The sequence below is a fragment of the Spodoptera frugiperda genome, chromosome 4 (genome assembly GCF_023101765.2).
Source record: "Spodoptera frugiperda isolate SF20-4 chromosome 4, AGI-APGP_CSIRO_Sfru_2.0, whole genome shotgun sequence".
NCBI lineage: Eukaryota > Metazoa > Arthropoda > Insecta > Lepidoptera > Noctuidae > Spodoptera > Spodoptera frugiperda.
Genome location: NC_064215.1, coordinates 1,942,765 through 1,960,235, shown reverse-complemented (window position 1 = coordinate 1,960,235; position 17,471 = coordinate 1,942,765). Strand labels below are relative to the sequence as shown.

At 41.0% G+C, this 17,471-nt stretch overlaps 1 protein-coding gene across 5 annotated transcripts; it reads right to left on the bottom strand.

Annotated features, from left to right (window-relative positions):
- Nucleotides 1-313: 313 nt before the first annotated feature.
- On the bottom strand, nt 314-10,589 carry LOC118272574 (nucleolar protein dao-5). Of its 5 annotated transcripts, none has more exons than XM_035589161.2 (4): nt 10,423-10,589; nt 2,641-4,007; nt 1,510-2,493; nt 314-1,390 (listed from the first exon to the last, which is right to left on the bottom strand). In XM_035589161.2, exons 2-4 carry the CDS (start codon nt 3,965-3,967, stop codon nt 915-917), a joined length of 2,787 nt encoding a protein of 928 aa, XP_035445054.2. In that variant the 5' UTR covers nt 3,968-4,007; nt 10,423-10,589; the 3' UTR covers nt 314-914. The 5 variants fall into 5 exon arrangements, with proteins under 5 accessions (XP_035445054.2, XP_035445057.2, XP_035445055.2 ...); XM_035589164.2 differs by lacking the exon at nt 10,423-10,589 and adding an exon at nt 7,761-7,942; XM_035589162.2 differs by lacking the exon at nt 10,423-10,589 and adding an exon at nt 7,747-7,941.
- Nucleotides 10,590-17,471: the final 6,882 nt, after the last annotated feature.

Genomic DNA, 17,471 nt, shown 5'->3' with positions numbered 1-17,471 from the left:
ACCAAATATCTACGTTATTATCGACGTAATTTTAAAATATGATGATATTATGGTTAGTCGAATATAAACATTCTGTCATAATGCGACATTGCGAATCCAAATTAATAATAAATGTTTATTTTTATATACTAACTATAGTAAACCATTTATCAATATTCAATAGATTCACGAACTCTACTATTTTTAGCGAAATAATTGTCAACGGCAAAAATCTATGGATTTTGTTTTCGAGTATTTCCTTGTGGTAAAAAGGTCAACGACCGAGAGGAAGGTCAGCGATTAGTTCATAGTAAGGGAATAATAAAAACACAAATAGATTTTAAATCTGTAATCACAAGTAGGAATCCGAAATATCCACATTCTATACAGGCAGTAATGTACCTAGATTACGAATTACAATTTAATAAAATACATACCTACTTCGGAATATACCTGTAGATAGTACTGGCAAATTTTAAGTTACACCTTTACAATTTTATCAACTCGCATGCTACATTCTACTTTTTTTTAATTGTTCAAAAGATCAATCAATCAGTCATCATCGAGATTTCTCATACACTAACTATACAACAAAAACATATATAACAGACTCAGTGTAATCAATTGCAAAGAAGAGGAATATGGAAAAATCATAAGTGTTACATCACAGATAAATAAAGGTGGACAGTAGCCACCCACTTTCTGCCTGTCATGTAAACCCTACCATATGTACTCCGAAATCATAACAAGAATAGCACTAGATGAGCAGTTCACAGAAAAAAGTTCTTTTTCAAAAAGTTTTAAACAATTGCCACAAATTATAATAATAAATAATTAACTAAAACAAACACAACACTATCAATTACACTCGCATGTAAGCACTCTACAATGTATGACATTGCAGGTTTCAGCATGGTCCATTCACAACATCAGTCTTACAATTTATTCAGTAGGAGTATGCTCCCGGGTAAACTGAAGGGCCCTAGTCGGGACCTGATATCTACTGCTCTTACTGCAAAGTAGTACTTGAATCCAGCCATGAATTGAGTCAAAGTACATGCCATAGGTAGAGGCAATGCTTTGACATCTCCGATCTTCTTCCATAATGTTGTACTTGGGGGACAAGACGTTTCTTGGTATGCATACAATTGGTAGCTTGCTATCTCCTCATGACAGTCTTCTTGGTAACTTTCAATTTTCCAAGATATGACTATTCCATTCTCCACTTTAGACAATTTGATTTCTGGTGCTGGTGGTAATGCTTTCCAGTTTGGTGGCTGGTACTGCTTCATTGCGTCAGGTAGAGGAGCTGGATGTCTGCCTGACGATTGTGGCCTTACATTGCTGGTCATTCTAATCGAACTACTTTGTACTCTTGCAACTGGAGGAGTAGGACCCTTAGGCCTTAAACCTGAAAAAGAAATTAACAGATAAGTGGGAATTTATAAATGATTTGCTGTCACAAACACAGTGATGATCTAATGATCATAATTAATTGACATAACATAATATTAAATTAAAACAACATACCTGGTGATCCAACAGCTTTTAGCATAATTGTCTGTCCAGGTCTAATATTCTGATTCTGCTGCCCACTAATAGGAATGTAAACCTTCCTTGGACTATTATTTACACCTACTGGATATGATTGTCTTGAAGCAGGCATCAGATTCTGAGATGGAACTACTCTAACTGGAGGTGCTGGTGATGTGCGATTGTTCACTTTTGCTGGTGGCTCATCGTCAGTTAAGTCCACTGTCACAGACATAACTCTGCTGTGTTGTCTTTTTTCACCAGGTTTTAGTGGTGAGGGATTCTTCACTCCATTTGGCATGGGAGTGCCAGTTTTCCCTGGAGTTGTTTGATTGACGACTAGAGGTATAGAACTTGGAGATTTTATAGCCGGGCTGTTGGCTGGCACTAGCCTAGGTACAGGTATATTCTGGTTACTAGGCAGTGGTTTCTGAGGCCTAGGACTACTTGTGTTTGCTGTCATTACCTTCCCAGATTGTCGGCTCGCGACTTGTGTGGGATTACTGGGACTTTGACTCTGTTGGGGCTGTGTAATAGCTTTCCTTCTCGGTGTTGTCTTTTCCATATACACTTGCATGCCCACAGACCGAGTTATTTTGAGAGGAGTAATAGGTGCGTCTGGTTTCACCTTTTTCTGTTCCTCCTGAATTGATTTTAAAACCACTTGAAGATCTAGATTTTGCTTTGTGAGCATAGTGACCTTTTTCCTGTACTCTTCAACGCCTTGAGCAACAGTTTTTAGTTTTTGTTTAATATCACTTAGGCTACTTCTGTCCACTATACTTTCTACTATTTTCAATATACAGAATTCTTCCAAATCTTCCCTTGTCATGTCAGCAATATTCTTTTTGGCTGATTTTAGAAAATTGTCAGGTATAAGGGGTAGTTCTGGTTCAATTTCCTGGATCTTTTCTATTTCTTGCTTTTCACTGATGTCAATTTCAAAAGTTGTGGAGTTTACTTGTTCCGCAGGTTTTAAATCTGAAATGTGAAAATATGGTGGTCACTTTATGATACAAAAGTTAAATTTATAGGTTACATTTATAAATATTTATGCCTATTATTTAAATTCCATTTATTGCATAAGCAATATCAAATAATATTTGAAAATAAAAAATTGTAACTAACCTTGTGATTCTTTGTTTGCAAATAAGTCACTTTCTCCAAGAGGTTTTTCGCCAGTTTCGGAATCAGTTTTACCATCAGCTTTGTCAGAGGTACCCTCCTTAACACTATTATTTACAGTTGGAGGTGTTTCAGTCTTACTTGTGTCTTCATCAATGAGCATGATGTCATCGTCATCCTCTATATTAATGCATTGTTTATCATCTTTCTCTTGAACCTTGGCAGGTTCTTTTTTTGCAGGCTCCTCATCATCATCAGACAATATATCTAGTGTATTAGATAACTTACATACAACAGGTTGTTCTACAATATTGCTAGGGGTACTAGATGTATCTTTACTTTGTTTTACAGAACTTTGTTCACATGTTTTTGGTTCTTCAATAACTTCTACATCCATGTCATCTTTTAACTCAATTGGTGCTTCATTGCTTAATGCAACAGGTTCAGTATCAGTTATTTCCACCGTCACTGGACTATTATCATCTTTTTTGTCATTTTCTGTCAAATCCACTTTTTTGGTATGTTCTGATTCTTCAGACAATACAACGTCGGGATCTTCCTTTATTTCCACTGGGTCTTCAATGACTTGTACATCATCTTTAGGACTAGGCATTGCTACTTCCACTTTTACAACTGCAGCTGTTACAGAATCAGATGCTGGTTTACTTAAATCGGCTGTGTCATCAGTATTTCCTTCAATCTTAACACATACTGCTTCAACATCATCTGTTGTCATTTCAACCTTAGTAATTGGTGATACAATCTTATCAGTATCGGATACTGGTCCAACATTATGTGTTGCAGCATCAACCTCATCAGTTACTACTTCAACTTTACAGACTGCTGCAGTATGATCAACAGATGCTATACCCTTGTTTGAAGAAGTTTCTGCAGCAGAATCTTTATTTTGGTCCTTATTGTTCACATTACTATTACTTTTACTGTCAATTACCTCCTGTTTTATTACTATCGGTTCCTTTGCACTGACAGGGGTGCTCACACTTTTTCCGTTACAGCTGTTGCTTTGAGATTCTTTTGTTACTTCGCCATTTACGACAGAGTCATTAGTTCCTTCAGTTTTTACTTTACATATCTTCGGTTCAGGATTCACTGGTTTTATTTCACTCTGTGTCTCGGGTCCAGCATCCACATCAATACTTTGTTTGTCATTTGTAATTAGGTTAACAACTTTAATGTTTTCTTTGTTTCCGTTGCAGTTATTCCCACTAAGTTGTTCGATATTGCCATTGCCAACTTTCTCAATATCGCCGATCGCAGACATATCTTTTTCTATGGCTAGACCAGGCTCCGAGTCAATAATTAATTGCATTGTTTATCATTTCCCTTTTTTGCAGAAGCTGACGCCGCACCTGAAACAGGGATAAAAATCCGATGAGTAATTTATTTTAACATTATATTCTACATACTAGTTTAGAAAATCTGTTAATTTCGTCGAGATACAGTCGAGATATAGCCACTATTTAATTAAAAAACAAATTCGTAAACTGTAAACTAACCCTAGCCGCACCATGACAGTACATTGACACTGACAGTATATTTACGATACAAGTAACGCCATCTATGAGAAACAATTCGAAACTAAAAGCACCGTCTACGCGCGCGACCGAGCAGACCCATCGAAGAGGCGCGAACGTTTCACGTCGTGATAAAGTCCATGCAGACCGTTTGGGGAACACTAGATAGTTCATTTATGATCAAGCGTAAACGACGCAGACATCACGATCCCGCATGCGCGAAACGGAACGCCGTGTTATGATCAATGGCTTCTCTTACAAAACCAAAATCAATCAAAAACCAGGAAAATATACGAATATAGCCTATAAATAAATTAGCTTCCATTTATCAGGATGAGTATGCATATTAACATATTAACAGGCACAGATAAATTTGAAAAAATCAGGAACGGTCCGAAGGGAACTTGAACTAAAAATCGAATTTCATTACTACATTTAGAACCATTCAACGTAGAACATTTGTGTAGCGTTATTTTACCAGCATCCCGCAGGCCAGGGACTAGACAAAAAAGGAGATTGTCAACCTTCCCCAAAAATAATAGCCCTCAAGGCCGGCAACGCATCTATGAATCCTCTGGTGTTGCGGGTATCCAAGGGCGGCGCTGATCACCTACCATCAGGTGACCCATCTGCCCGTTTGCCCTATTCCATAAAAAAAAGCCCTTTCCGATGAAACTAAACAAGAATTTGTTACGGATTTTTGCCGTCAAGAATGCCCACACAAATTACGAAACGTCAATACAAGACACTCTTAACAAGAAGAGACGCTCAACGATCGAAGTACTCCCGCATCAAGTTTGACAACTCGAAATGGGATCCAAGCGAAAATCCTGAGAGGATTGGTTAAGCTACGCCCTTCCGAAGACGGACGTAATCCGGCTTCGTACTAACAAAGGGCTTAGGCAGGACCAAAATATTTAAAACAATGTTGCGAAATTACGGAACATGAAAAAGTTACATAAGGCCACTGGGTCGAAGGGTTAGTTGACATTAGTTAGAACAGGTAAACCAACTTGGGATAAAACGAAATATAAAAAAATGTAGGCGGTAAAGAAATTAAAATGTTATTACAGCTTCCCATTTGGCTTCTTTGAATGATCTAATCAATATTCATGGTCTAAAAATAGCAACAAATCAGTTGCTTTGAAATAGGATGTTTTATTTTGGTCGTGCAAATTCCTAAAAAGTTTTGTTCCCAAAATCGTTTCAAATTGGTATTTAGCCTACATGGTCTGCGAATATCGCGAGTCGCCATTGACCCTGATCTATCAGGCCGTAAAATAAAGTTTTATTGGTCATTGCCCTATTAACCAACCACGGTGACGGTGAAAGAAGGATATCGTATCGATTTGGGGGAGAGAATGGATTGAGAATCCCATTCCTTTGGGGCTAAGGTCAACATTGATTTGTCAGCGCCAATAGGAAACCTTCCTCTCATCCTATTTTCACTCGGAAGATAAGACTGAAGAACCAAACACGGTAAGAAAAAAAAACTTAGCGAAGAATAAAAAAATAAAACATGTACATAATATAAACAATATTTAAAAAAATACAGATGTTCAATTCGGACTCCGGACACCTAAAGAAAAAGGACACCTTTATGTTATACAGGTGGATGCAAAATGATTTAGTGTATTTTGTGATCCATTTTTGAGGTTACCCTAATCAGTAGCCAATTACGCATACATCAATAATTTTGCATATAATTAATTCTAACTACCCAATTCGCCAAGCCTCACGGGCTTGTTTAATACATAATTCTATTTCAAATAATATGACAACTCTGTTCCATCATTGACATAATTTGACGTGAAAGCCCAATAAACAGATTCTAACTGGATGCTAAAAAGTCTAGGATGAAAATTTATCTCAATATGAATAAGTGGTTAGGTAAATTACACAGGTGCGAAAATTAACATTAAAATGTGCGTTGCTTTAACGTAAATAAGTGATTTAATATACAATGCTGATCATCGAATCAAGATGGCCGCCATCTGATGTCGAATGAAATACCAGAATAAATTCCCCACTCGCTTAGAGCCCAACTGCACCGCTGATCGCCAAATGATCAAGCGAAAGACGTGACAGACGGCTGTTGCATTCACACAATGCGTATCTAAGCCGTGTGAGAGAGAGCGAGATATAGTCCTCCAGGTCTAGCGAAATAAATGGAACGAGGTGAACGTGGAAAGCAGTATGGAGACTATTGAGCGAACCAGTGCCAACCAAAATCGATTAGTTGTATAAAATACTACGACCGATGAATGTACAAACACCATGGTTAGAAGAATAATACGCCAAAATGACTGAACTGATTTGGATAAAATTTGGTAAAGAGATAAACTGCGTTTAACCTGGAAAAAACTAAAATCTCCATTACCAGAGTCAAGAAGCCGCGAAAACGGTTAGTCCAATGATTTTCCTAGCAATTCCATAAAAAAAGGATAAAAAAAAACAAACTGAACTTAGTTGTGTTAAAATGATGACTCATCTCGAGTCGACGAAACACAACATCCTAAAAAAATACACTTATTTTAGGGATCGTTATTCATTAATATGAAAAAATACATAATACACCATGGATTTATTATCCTCGTTTTATTTTGTGTCAAAAAGGACCAAAAGTAACAAAATCGTAAAACCTTTTCTAAAGTTGTAAAATAATGATGATAAATAATTATTGATACCTGAATTACAAAAATATATTCTATGGTCAAACAGATAAATAAAAAAAATATTATGATGAATTAGTGAAAACTATATTAGACCTTGTGCCATTTACATAAAAGCTAAAATCGCTTGAATTAATTTGACAGATGTTATGAGGATATTTACCCTAATTTAAATCTATTTACATAACAACAAGAAAAACGTTGAAAAAATACAAGTTACAAGGCAGAAAGTGGGCAAAAGTTTTTTTGTATAACTATACAAAAAAAACTTTTACGGATACGGAATAAAAACATTCCAACATTAGAAAAAAAAACGTCCGCTGCACTCGTGCACATCCATGCATTTGACACAAACGTCACAGTCACGCTTGTTTATTATGTCAACTGTCGCATAGAGAATAGGTTGCTATCAAAGAAGTTTATACAAGAAAACAAATAAATAAAGAATTAACAATACTTAGATCTTTCGTCTTAATACGACGCAAAGACGTCCTAGGTACAGCAAGTTCAGCTGACCGCTTGTGACTTGACCGTCCAGGATTCCGTTGGACTGAAGTTTTAGAACTTCTGTTAATTGTTTCTTCTTTTCTTATAGGAGTTGGACGACCTGCAGGTTTCTGGTCAAAAGTCGAACCAGTAGATTCAAAGTTTTTAACCCAAGACTTAATTACACTTGCACTGGGACACTGATTAAGATCTTGCAAACCGTATTCAGACCGAAATAAGCGACGAACAACAATGCACGATCCATCATTTCTGTAGTAATTTTTTACACAAAACGCACGCTGCGAACCCGTGAAACGCTCCATCGCGATTAATTTGAATCTCCGCGACTCATCCCCACCCTCCGCTACACATACTTGATACTACAAACACAATAGGTAATGTTTTTAAAATCTTACTTCTTTCCGCTCACCCTGTAGAAGAACAGACGAGAAGAATACAAAACGTGACAGTATACGGGTGTCCGGTTCCGCGTTTGAATCAACACTGCCGCTGCTAGCAGCAGATAGAGAGAGAAGAAAATGGCGGCCACATTCTGCCGAGCATTCCCGACAGAGAGCGTCGATGAAACACGAACGGACTGAGGCATTGAGTATAGCGACACAGAGAGTTGAGTTTCGATATCGTTGTACCCACGTGGAGGCCAAAGAGCGAGATAGCAAAATTAACGTTTCAAGTAAAGGAAAAGGAAAACACGCTACTATCGGCCAGTCGCGAGCGTTGCTCCTTGGTCTACTCACTACTTAGTACTCCGTTTATTATCGTGTGCAGCGAGGTCATGTTACGTATCCGATAATGGCGGCTCATTCTCTTGCGTTCTACTTCTGTTTCTGTTTGTTATAGGATGATGTTTATGACAGCCGTTCGACAATGAGGTAGAGTAGGTAATAAAAATGCCCAATGCAACATGTTTCTTTTACATATTAGTAGGTAGGTTTTTAGTAATAAGTATCTATTTGTAGACTAGATTGTATTGTTATATAGTGCCCACGTACAAGAGAAATAAAATTCAAGATCCATTCGATCGGCTTCTGGTCGTCTAGTCGTTTGGGTTCTGTACAATTGTTGGTCTACCCTTGATGATTTTTGTTAAAATTAGCGATAAAGCTAGATAATATTAAATAGCGTCTTTAATTTAAAAGACTATAATTTAATAAAACAAAGAAAACGTGAGAAATGAGAGAAATAATATCACAAAAATAGTTCCATAACGTGAACGTGTTCGAGCAAGCGATGTTGCCGTTCATACGCTGCCAGCCGAGTCGAGTGGGTCGTTCGACTCGCTGCCGAGACCACACGATCGGAGCCGAATTCACCCGAACAGAGCTATATGTCAGTAATACGTCACTATAAAAAATAGAATGTTTTCAATGTTTGTAAAATATATGCTAAAATAATCACATATTCGCCTTGCCTTTGCCTAGGCTGAAACGAAGCAATGCCACTGATAGGCTTTGCATACGTTTAGAAGATGTATAATTTTCTCTATACACCACCCACCGTTCTAGGTTTAGTCCCATACCTATTTAGGGCACCTATCTAGACATTCCATTAAAAAACAAAAAGAAGGAAAAATCAATCCAGAATAAAAAATATGGAAAATTATTATGACATAATCTGTAGAATCTTTGCACTCGATTGTATTGAAACTGTAAGCGCGTCATTCATTACTGCTTTGGTTGTGGCATACTTAACCAGCGTGTTCGGTGAAGCGGCGATGGACGGAAAACAGTTAGTGTTTCCGACTTCCAACAAAGCAAAAAGTGGGTTAGTGTTTTTATTTCAAATAATGTGTTTCCACTTGATAATGCGAATAATAGAAAACTAAATAATAATTAATTAGAATTATCTGACAAAATGATAAATTTTTTAGTTTTATTATATTGGGTCTGGAAAAATTGCCTATTTACTATTTATACATATCTAATTATATGTATAATCTTATCGTTTTAATAATACTTATTAATGTCAACAAGTACTGATGCTAAGTTTGTACATAGTAGACGAAACCGGTGCAAATAAAGACGGCACAATGTTGAACATTCGAAATGACCTAGGTGTAAGCGAGACGGAGGAAGCTACGTCAGTCTCTCCTTGTACTGGACAATAAACAAGATGGCTGAAAAATACAATATTTTCGAAGATGTTTTTCCTTCGTTTGACAAAAATATTGAACACAAGGAAGGTGTAGAAGACCCAAGATTCTCTTGCTTCATAAAGACGAAAATGCATCATAATTCATTATCTGTTTTTGATTTTTTGCCCAACCCTACAAAACATTTATTTCTTAGAAAAATCTAAAGTAGGAAATGGATTAGAGTAAAAGTCTGGAAGATTTAATCAACAAATCAAACGTAGAGATCGAACAAGAACCTTATCATACACAGCAGAAATAGAGGTATGAGTAAGTAGAGATAGGTAACGTTATAGCAGAGTGGCAGCGCCCAGCGCCAGCGGTTTGGCAACGCTGCACAAACAAGTTCGTGACGGCTTTGCTCACCAGCCAGCATATCAATTTTGCAGTCAATGTCACTCGCTAGCCTACATGAAATAATGTTTAGGAAGTATGAAATTATGCCGGTGCCACGTCGAAATTGATACAAGCAAAGTTAGGCCAGCTAAAACAATAAGAAAATAAAACGGCTTTTTATAACATTACTATCAACGTCGGGTCATTTTACCGCGTACCAAATACCAAGTTATGCTGGTTGGTGGAATAAAGAAGTGGCGACGTTGCCATGTCTACTCGCCCGATATGAGATAAGTAGGTATAAGTAGATACTTAGGTACTTATTTGGTACCTATGCCCATCTTAGAATTATTTTGATTGAAGTTTTGAGTTTTGAATTAAGCAAATTCCGAAACTAAATTCTTAAAAAAAATAAGGAGCATAAAATTTTTTCAATGTCCTTGAAAAAAAAAATTAGGCCCCAGTCAATGACCGATCGTCCTTGAACATCAAGTCATAGAATATTTGACAGAAGAATTGGTTGTATTTTTTTTTAAGGTCAGTTGAATTTTTTCTATTCATGTCCCCTGTGAATTTGTAAACAAATAGGTAAAGCAAAACTCACCTAATAGTCTTCAGAAAAGTGCAGTCTAGCAGTAAAATAGAATGAGCGTCGTCGTGAGCGAACTCTCTCGAAGCAAAGAAGATCGTCAAATGCGAAATCGTTCGATGTGTGCGTGAAGCCACACGGTGAATGTCGATGGGCAGTGGGCGCCATTTTGTTGTGCGACGCTTCGCGAGTCGAAGCGAGTAAAAGATATGTTGTTGTCCTGCTCTGATGATGAATTTAAAAGAAGTGAACAAAATAAACAAGTTGTGTTGCAAATATTTCGTACAAATTATATTTTAGTAGAAAAGGAAATGAGGAAAATCCCCAAAATCAAATATTTTTTGATAAAACGTTTTCCTCAATTAAGTTCCACAGAAGCAGCAGAAGAATACGAACAAATCGTAACTGCGCGGAGCGCAACCCCTGCGCCCCCCCAGCCCGCGCGGCGCCGGCAGAAGGTCCACCCGCGAGCTGTGGCTGGAGCCAGACATCTGCTCATACCGGGCTGCAATGTAACGACATCTCAACTAGATGTCATTGCCACATCATCCATCATTATTGTGGTGAAAATGCCTGAAGTGATTTTTAATCATTAAGTGATATATATTTTGTAGACTTAAGGACTTGCACCGCTCCAACACAGCAATTACAATATCATTTAAATTTGAACTTTAAAGCGTATGTCCTATGATATATTTCATAACGTCAATACAAAAAACCCGACGGTGAGGAGGCAGCGCACGGTCCCCTGAGCTGTAGTTGAGACGCGCTACAAGCGCGCTGGCGCCGTGCTTGCTGCTGGCCGGCAGCGAGGCGGGCGGGCCGACCCGCCTGCCGGGCCGGCGCGGCGGTGAGGCGACTGCAAGCTTGCGACACACCGCGAGTACGCTGGCATTTTGCGGTAGCCACAAGTCGTACCGCATCCGAGCCGAGTGCTTGCTAAATGTGCCTTGACGTTAAGTCAGCCGCGCTCCGTATGTGAGGAGTGGACTCTCTGCTCACTTGTCTGTGAAGTGTACTGCCGCCAGCCGACGACCTGACTTACGGCGGCGTCGCCACTTCAAATAGTTTTTCTGAGCAATCTAATATCGACTCTACCCCGACATAATAAAGTTTAGATTCATATGTGTGTGTGCTGAATTTCTTGCCAAAACGTCGGCGAGATTATAAAGCCTTGCTGGCAATGGAAGAGAGATTTCGATCACTCGAACAGTTCCCGCCCCCAGACTCGGGGCGACCTGCTCCGGAACTGCATGGGTGCAAACATTCATATATCCGATTTCTATTCATTAATGATATTTAGTCGTAGAAAACGTTAAGGATACAGATATTTCTGTATCGCTTTTGAACTGCGAGAGAATCGTGCTCGACTCGCGAATGTCGTAAGTTCGGCAGGTATGTTCCCGCCGGAGCTGGGCAGCATCACACATCGACCTCATAAAACATTCAATCTATAAATGGCTCGGTAAATATATGACTCGGTCGCGGCTCACGGATAGCACAATCTGGTTACAAACGACTGGAACTTGTTAAAACTGGTTTAAACTGGTTGATGTATGGAGCGGACGGGTCGTCGTCTAGCCTGGCACTAACTCCGTGCACATTGTCGTAAAAGTGTCGTTAATATGGCGTCCAATCAAATCGCGATCGAACAACTTCAGCAACATTCGCGCACACTGTGCCAACATGAGAATATTTTAACACAAACGAACTTACGAATTCCAAGCGGTCGCGCGAGGTGTGCGGCACAGAAGTCCCAGTCGCCGCCTGCTGCCTGGCGGCGCACGTGTCAAGTGTCGGGGCACTCGTGTGGTGGGCTGCAGTGGTGACTGAATGTCGTGCTTGCAGCCAAAGTATTACGCTGAAGTGGTGTTTAAATGAATCTTGTATTGTAATGGAATGGTCCTTCTGTATTACAGCTAACAGCTGACTACTTTCCTGTGTAAATAAGACGTGTCACAGAACTCGGCGCTCATATCTGCATGGAATGCAAATATTAGAAGTGAGCGCCGCGCGCCGCCTTCACGTTGGAATCAAGCGCAAATAGCGCGATGCTACATCGCTACGTTGCTACGTTGCTACGGCGCTAGTTGGCTACGCCGTTACGCCGCTACGCGGCTACGAATCAACGTCTTCGCTCCAGTAATACGTCGCATTTATTTTCAATAATGAAATCAATTTTGTTTTGTCACATTCAGGTCGTACTCACATCGATGTGGATTGACAGATGTCAATCTGTACTGGATGTATATTTACGTTATCTCTGAATAACACTCGAAGGGTCCTTACTCTGCAAATGATGAAAAAATAACTTTTATTGTTGGAGAGTCTCGCTTGTATATATGTTACGGTAAGAGTGAATAATTGAAAATTATTAATAATTATCTACTATTATTAATAATTACCGAAACTCGAGGTAAAAGTGATAAATTAATCACATTTGTCGCTTATTATTAATAATTTTACCCTAGTAGTGATAAATGTAATAAGTGGCCAAGATGTTATTTTTATTTTACACGACTAACAGACATAGTAACAACTTAAAAATTAAAACCTCTAATAAATATAAGACTAATTCTGTATGAAGCTTGCGAATTTGTACATATATACAAACAACATATAGTTTAGCATAGCAACATATAGCAAACCAGTGTATCGGTGGACACGGTATTAAAGTGGCCTTCCGGCCACTTTCCGGGTTTCAGATTCGTATCCCAGAATGCCAGGTCGGCCGAAGCATACATTCGTATTATTGTCTGCTATGTATTGCTGCTCGCTCGCAGTATTATTATCAAATATTGACGCTTGCATGTATCATTCAGCGCGGAGTGCTGCCCTCGCTCGCGCCGCTCTACATATATCTACACATAGTACCGAAAGAAACAAATATTTTCCGCATCCCGTTATAAGACGTAGAGGCTGTGTGTTGTTCACTCCACTGATTAATGGCGCGATGTTGGAATGTGTAGTGTACAATAGTGTACGTATATATTATGAGCAGGAAGGATGACACTTTGCAAATAAATGGTAAATGTACCAACAAGTCGGTAGTAACCGACGGCTGCACACAGAGCCAGGCGGAGCGGTCACTTAAATAAATATCACCACTTAAGATTTGAGCCTCATCTCGCAGAAAACGCTACGCGATCCGACGGCAATAGCAGCCCTACATAATGTATGAGACGCCAAGCCCGGACGAACGACTCACCTAAAACTTTCATATGAAAAGCAACTTTAAAATGTATGTAGTAGGGTAAGTATTACATTGAGTATAAAGTAAAGACGGTCTTTTGAGCAAAGCCCAGCTGTCCGCGCGCATTGAGCGCTGAATGAATGATCGTTGCGTATTTATGAGCCGCTACTCAATCGATTGCTGCTACTCACGGGCCGACTCACCGGCTCAGGCCGGCTCGGACCGGCTCGGACCGGCTCGGACCGGCTCGGACCGGCTCGGACCGGCTTGGACCGGCTCGTGGTTGTCTCTTCTCCCAACAACTTTTAATGAACAACCGCAATTAACGTCACTTGAGACTGAAAATGACAAATACATTGTGTAACTTTACACGGAACCCGCAGCTAATGAGCGTCAGGTGTCACTGTAGCAGTGTCACGCATCATCTCTACCGTCTATAGAAATATCTAATACATTTGGATACAATTATAGACCCCGCTTTATTGTCTACTTACCTATAGAGAAATCATTTTATAACATTTTAACAACTAACCAACAACAGTGGAGGCCAAGAAGTGCACGAGGAGTACGTAATGCGAGTTATTTTAGTTTCGGGAACAATTTCGACTAAAACTCAATACGGGACGAGTGCCAATACATATGCGCCGCGTGTAGCTCGCGCGACTAATTAGCGCCGCGACGGAGCGCCAGCCGGCACACGGCACACGCGGCTGTACGAGCACGACACGGTATGTTACACGCACCGCACAATATGCTGCTCCTGCCGCGAGACTGTAACACTTTGTACACGCGTAGCCCGTAGCTCGTAGCGCGGTAACCGTAGCGGCGCCAAGCGTAGCCACGTAGTCGCGGAGCCGTAGCGCTTGCTACGCGATCACAATCTATTTAGGTTTACGCCTTTTTTAGGGTTTTATAAAATAATATATAAATATAATAAATGGTATTTAACACTTTGATGCATTAAATAAGCAGCATACGTTCTATGGTTACGAGTTATATTGTACAAATGAAACGCGTCGGTTATTGTATGCCCATTTACTACACACTTGCAGATTTACTTAATTATATTATTTGTACTCGTATTCTACGACTTTATAAATTTCTGTTGATACTAAACAAATAGAGTAGTCGGTACATTAATATGTTCGAGTTGATATGAATAAGTCACAATTAATACGTGTATGTATTAATATGGACGTGTGTACAACATCGACTGTGGTGTACACAGAGTACACGCGGAGCGGGGGCGCGGGGGCGCGGGGCGGGGGCGCGGCGGGAGGCAGGTGGACCGACCGCGTTACATATTCATGCGCTTCGCCCGGCGCACTATGAATTATTCCGACACATTATAAAACTGAGCGACGTGTTCGAGAATTTGCAAAAACTCGCGCGAACTTCGCCGAGTTCCGCCGACATGTTCCGAAGCATGAACAGTTCCAGAGAAGTGTTTCGGTTCCGGGAAGACAATGGTGAACGCGCTGTCCGCCACGAGTGGTTTATTGTCACTGTCAGGACATGGTATATTTATACTTCGCCTGCGCTCAGCTGCTACTACACTGTACGAACAGCTGCCGACAGCGCCAGGCTCCAGCCGGGCCCGCCACGCACACTGCACGTGGCCCTGTGCACGGCGCAGTACATCCAAGTCACTGCAAAACTATGACGTTAACATTACGTCACAATCTTTAGTTTCTTTCAAATCATACGAAACTTTTGAAGTTCCTATAAATCTTTGGCCTCACAGACAACCAACGTTTCGCGTTTCTACCTTCACGTGATCCTCTCTGGTCGTTTGCCCCCTCGTGGGTGACAAAATAAGAAACCTACATCATCAGGCTAAAGACGCAGGGAGTACCGGCAGTCAGCCGGCGCACGATAGCCACACAGGAGGCAGAGCGAGCGAGCACTCGACGCGTGGACACGTGTACAACTGTACATGTACATGTACATGTACAGTTGTGGCAAACAATGCGTATCGTGTGGCACCGCTAGGACAATGAGTGTGGCCGCCTCACTGTGGGAACTTCCAGCTGACGTGTGTGTGTGTGTGTGTTACTTATAACCTGTGAGCCATGAGGATACTGTGTCTGCCTGTTACATTGTAACATTCATCTTTTAAAGTCTACGTCTACGTTAGACGCGTGCACCTACCGAGGTACTTATTGTACGCACGGCTCCGTTGTTTATTACAATTGTATAAATATGTATAAGCAATATTTAGATCGGAATTTATTAATGGCGAAGATGCGAGAAAGTCGGCTTATCGCCCTCCCACGCCGAATGTAAATGTCAAGTGTGAGAAGTAGGTCGCAGCGTGGCGGGCGACACTCCGCCAGGTACATTCCGCGCCGCGACGCGAGGCCTATTATGGCAACGCGTCAGCTCGATGGTGGTTGCAGTGTACAATACATTTGTCTTCCTACGGATGTCGTAAGAGATGACTGAGGGACTACAAACTCAACAGAGCGCGCTCTCCCAACACATGATAGATGTGTGCAGTTGTGACACAGACTGCACTCCGCGGGTGAGTGCTCCCTCGGCTCTATTCACCTGCACGTGGAACACCACTCGAGTAAACAGACCGCATAGTCTCACCCCTCGGTGCCACTCGCCTTTGACAGCAGACACTTTTAAAGCGCCCTCTACCGCATGTTTTTATAATCCCCTCATTTTCCACCGCAATTAGTATTGAAAAGCAAAGCCGTTTACTCGTAGGAGCAAACGAAGTCGTACCAAAGACTATGTATATGTGTGTGTTGGTACATCACCACAAGCCCCCGCGGAGACAACATGTCTGAGTATCTGGCTGTGCATCGTGTCGCCATCGATGTAACACTTTGCCGCCGACATATCGGCAACGCATTAATATTCCGCGCGTTGTACTATAATACACAGCGGAGAGTAACATTCGGCCGTAAAATGCACGTCCTTTATGACATAAAAACGCGGCTTTCTGTGTCACTGTGAATAATTCAGATGACAAACGACGAGTAGTAACCTCTGCAGCGTGCGACCGTCGCTGTGTCGCTGTGTCGCTGTGTCGCTGTGTCGCTGTGTCGCTGTGTTCTGTGTCGCTGTGTCGCTGTGTCGCTGTGTCGCTGTGTCGCTGTGTCGCCGATACCACACTCGCCGAGTGAAAAACAAAGTAGGCAGCACGAGGTGCAGGGTAGAGGCACCACACACAGAGTACAGAGTACCGGCGAGTACACGCACTGCTGCAGGAGCGGCTGGCACCAAGCGGCAACTTGCTGGACTTTGGCTGATGTTTATTTATTTTACTATTTGATGTTTTTGACTCCAAACAAATTTGACCGACTTCATCTTAAATCAAAAATACTTTAATTACAAACACTTTGTCCCAACTCTCACTCTAACAAATTTCGTTTTAAATATTTATAATAAACTAGCTTCCGCCCGCGGCTTCGTCCGCGTCCAAGGGATAAAAAATATACCATTACCCAAGTCAAGCAAGCTCATACCCTGTCTGTACTCCACACACATCACACCACATCAAAATCTGTTCAGTAGTTTCAGCGTGAGTGACGAACAAACATCCGAACAAACAAACTGTCACATTTATAATATTAAGTGTGCTAATGTAATTAAATATTTTTTCCGTGTCAACACGCAAATAGGTACTATTCGAAATGTGCAAGCATCGAATCCGTGACACCGAGCTCAACGGCAAGAGGCGTAGCCACTGCACCGGCCGAGCAAGTATAGCAACAAAAATGAAACCAAGACTCGGGTCACAGCGCGCGGCGGCGAGCAGACACCAGCTCCAGGACCGGCGCGAGCGGCGAGCGGCGAGCGGCGAGGTCGCTCCGGCGGCTCCCGGGGGACTCGTACATTACCCGGTAACTAACTCGGC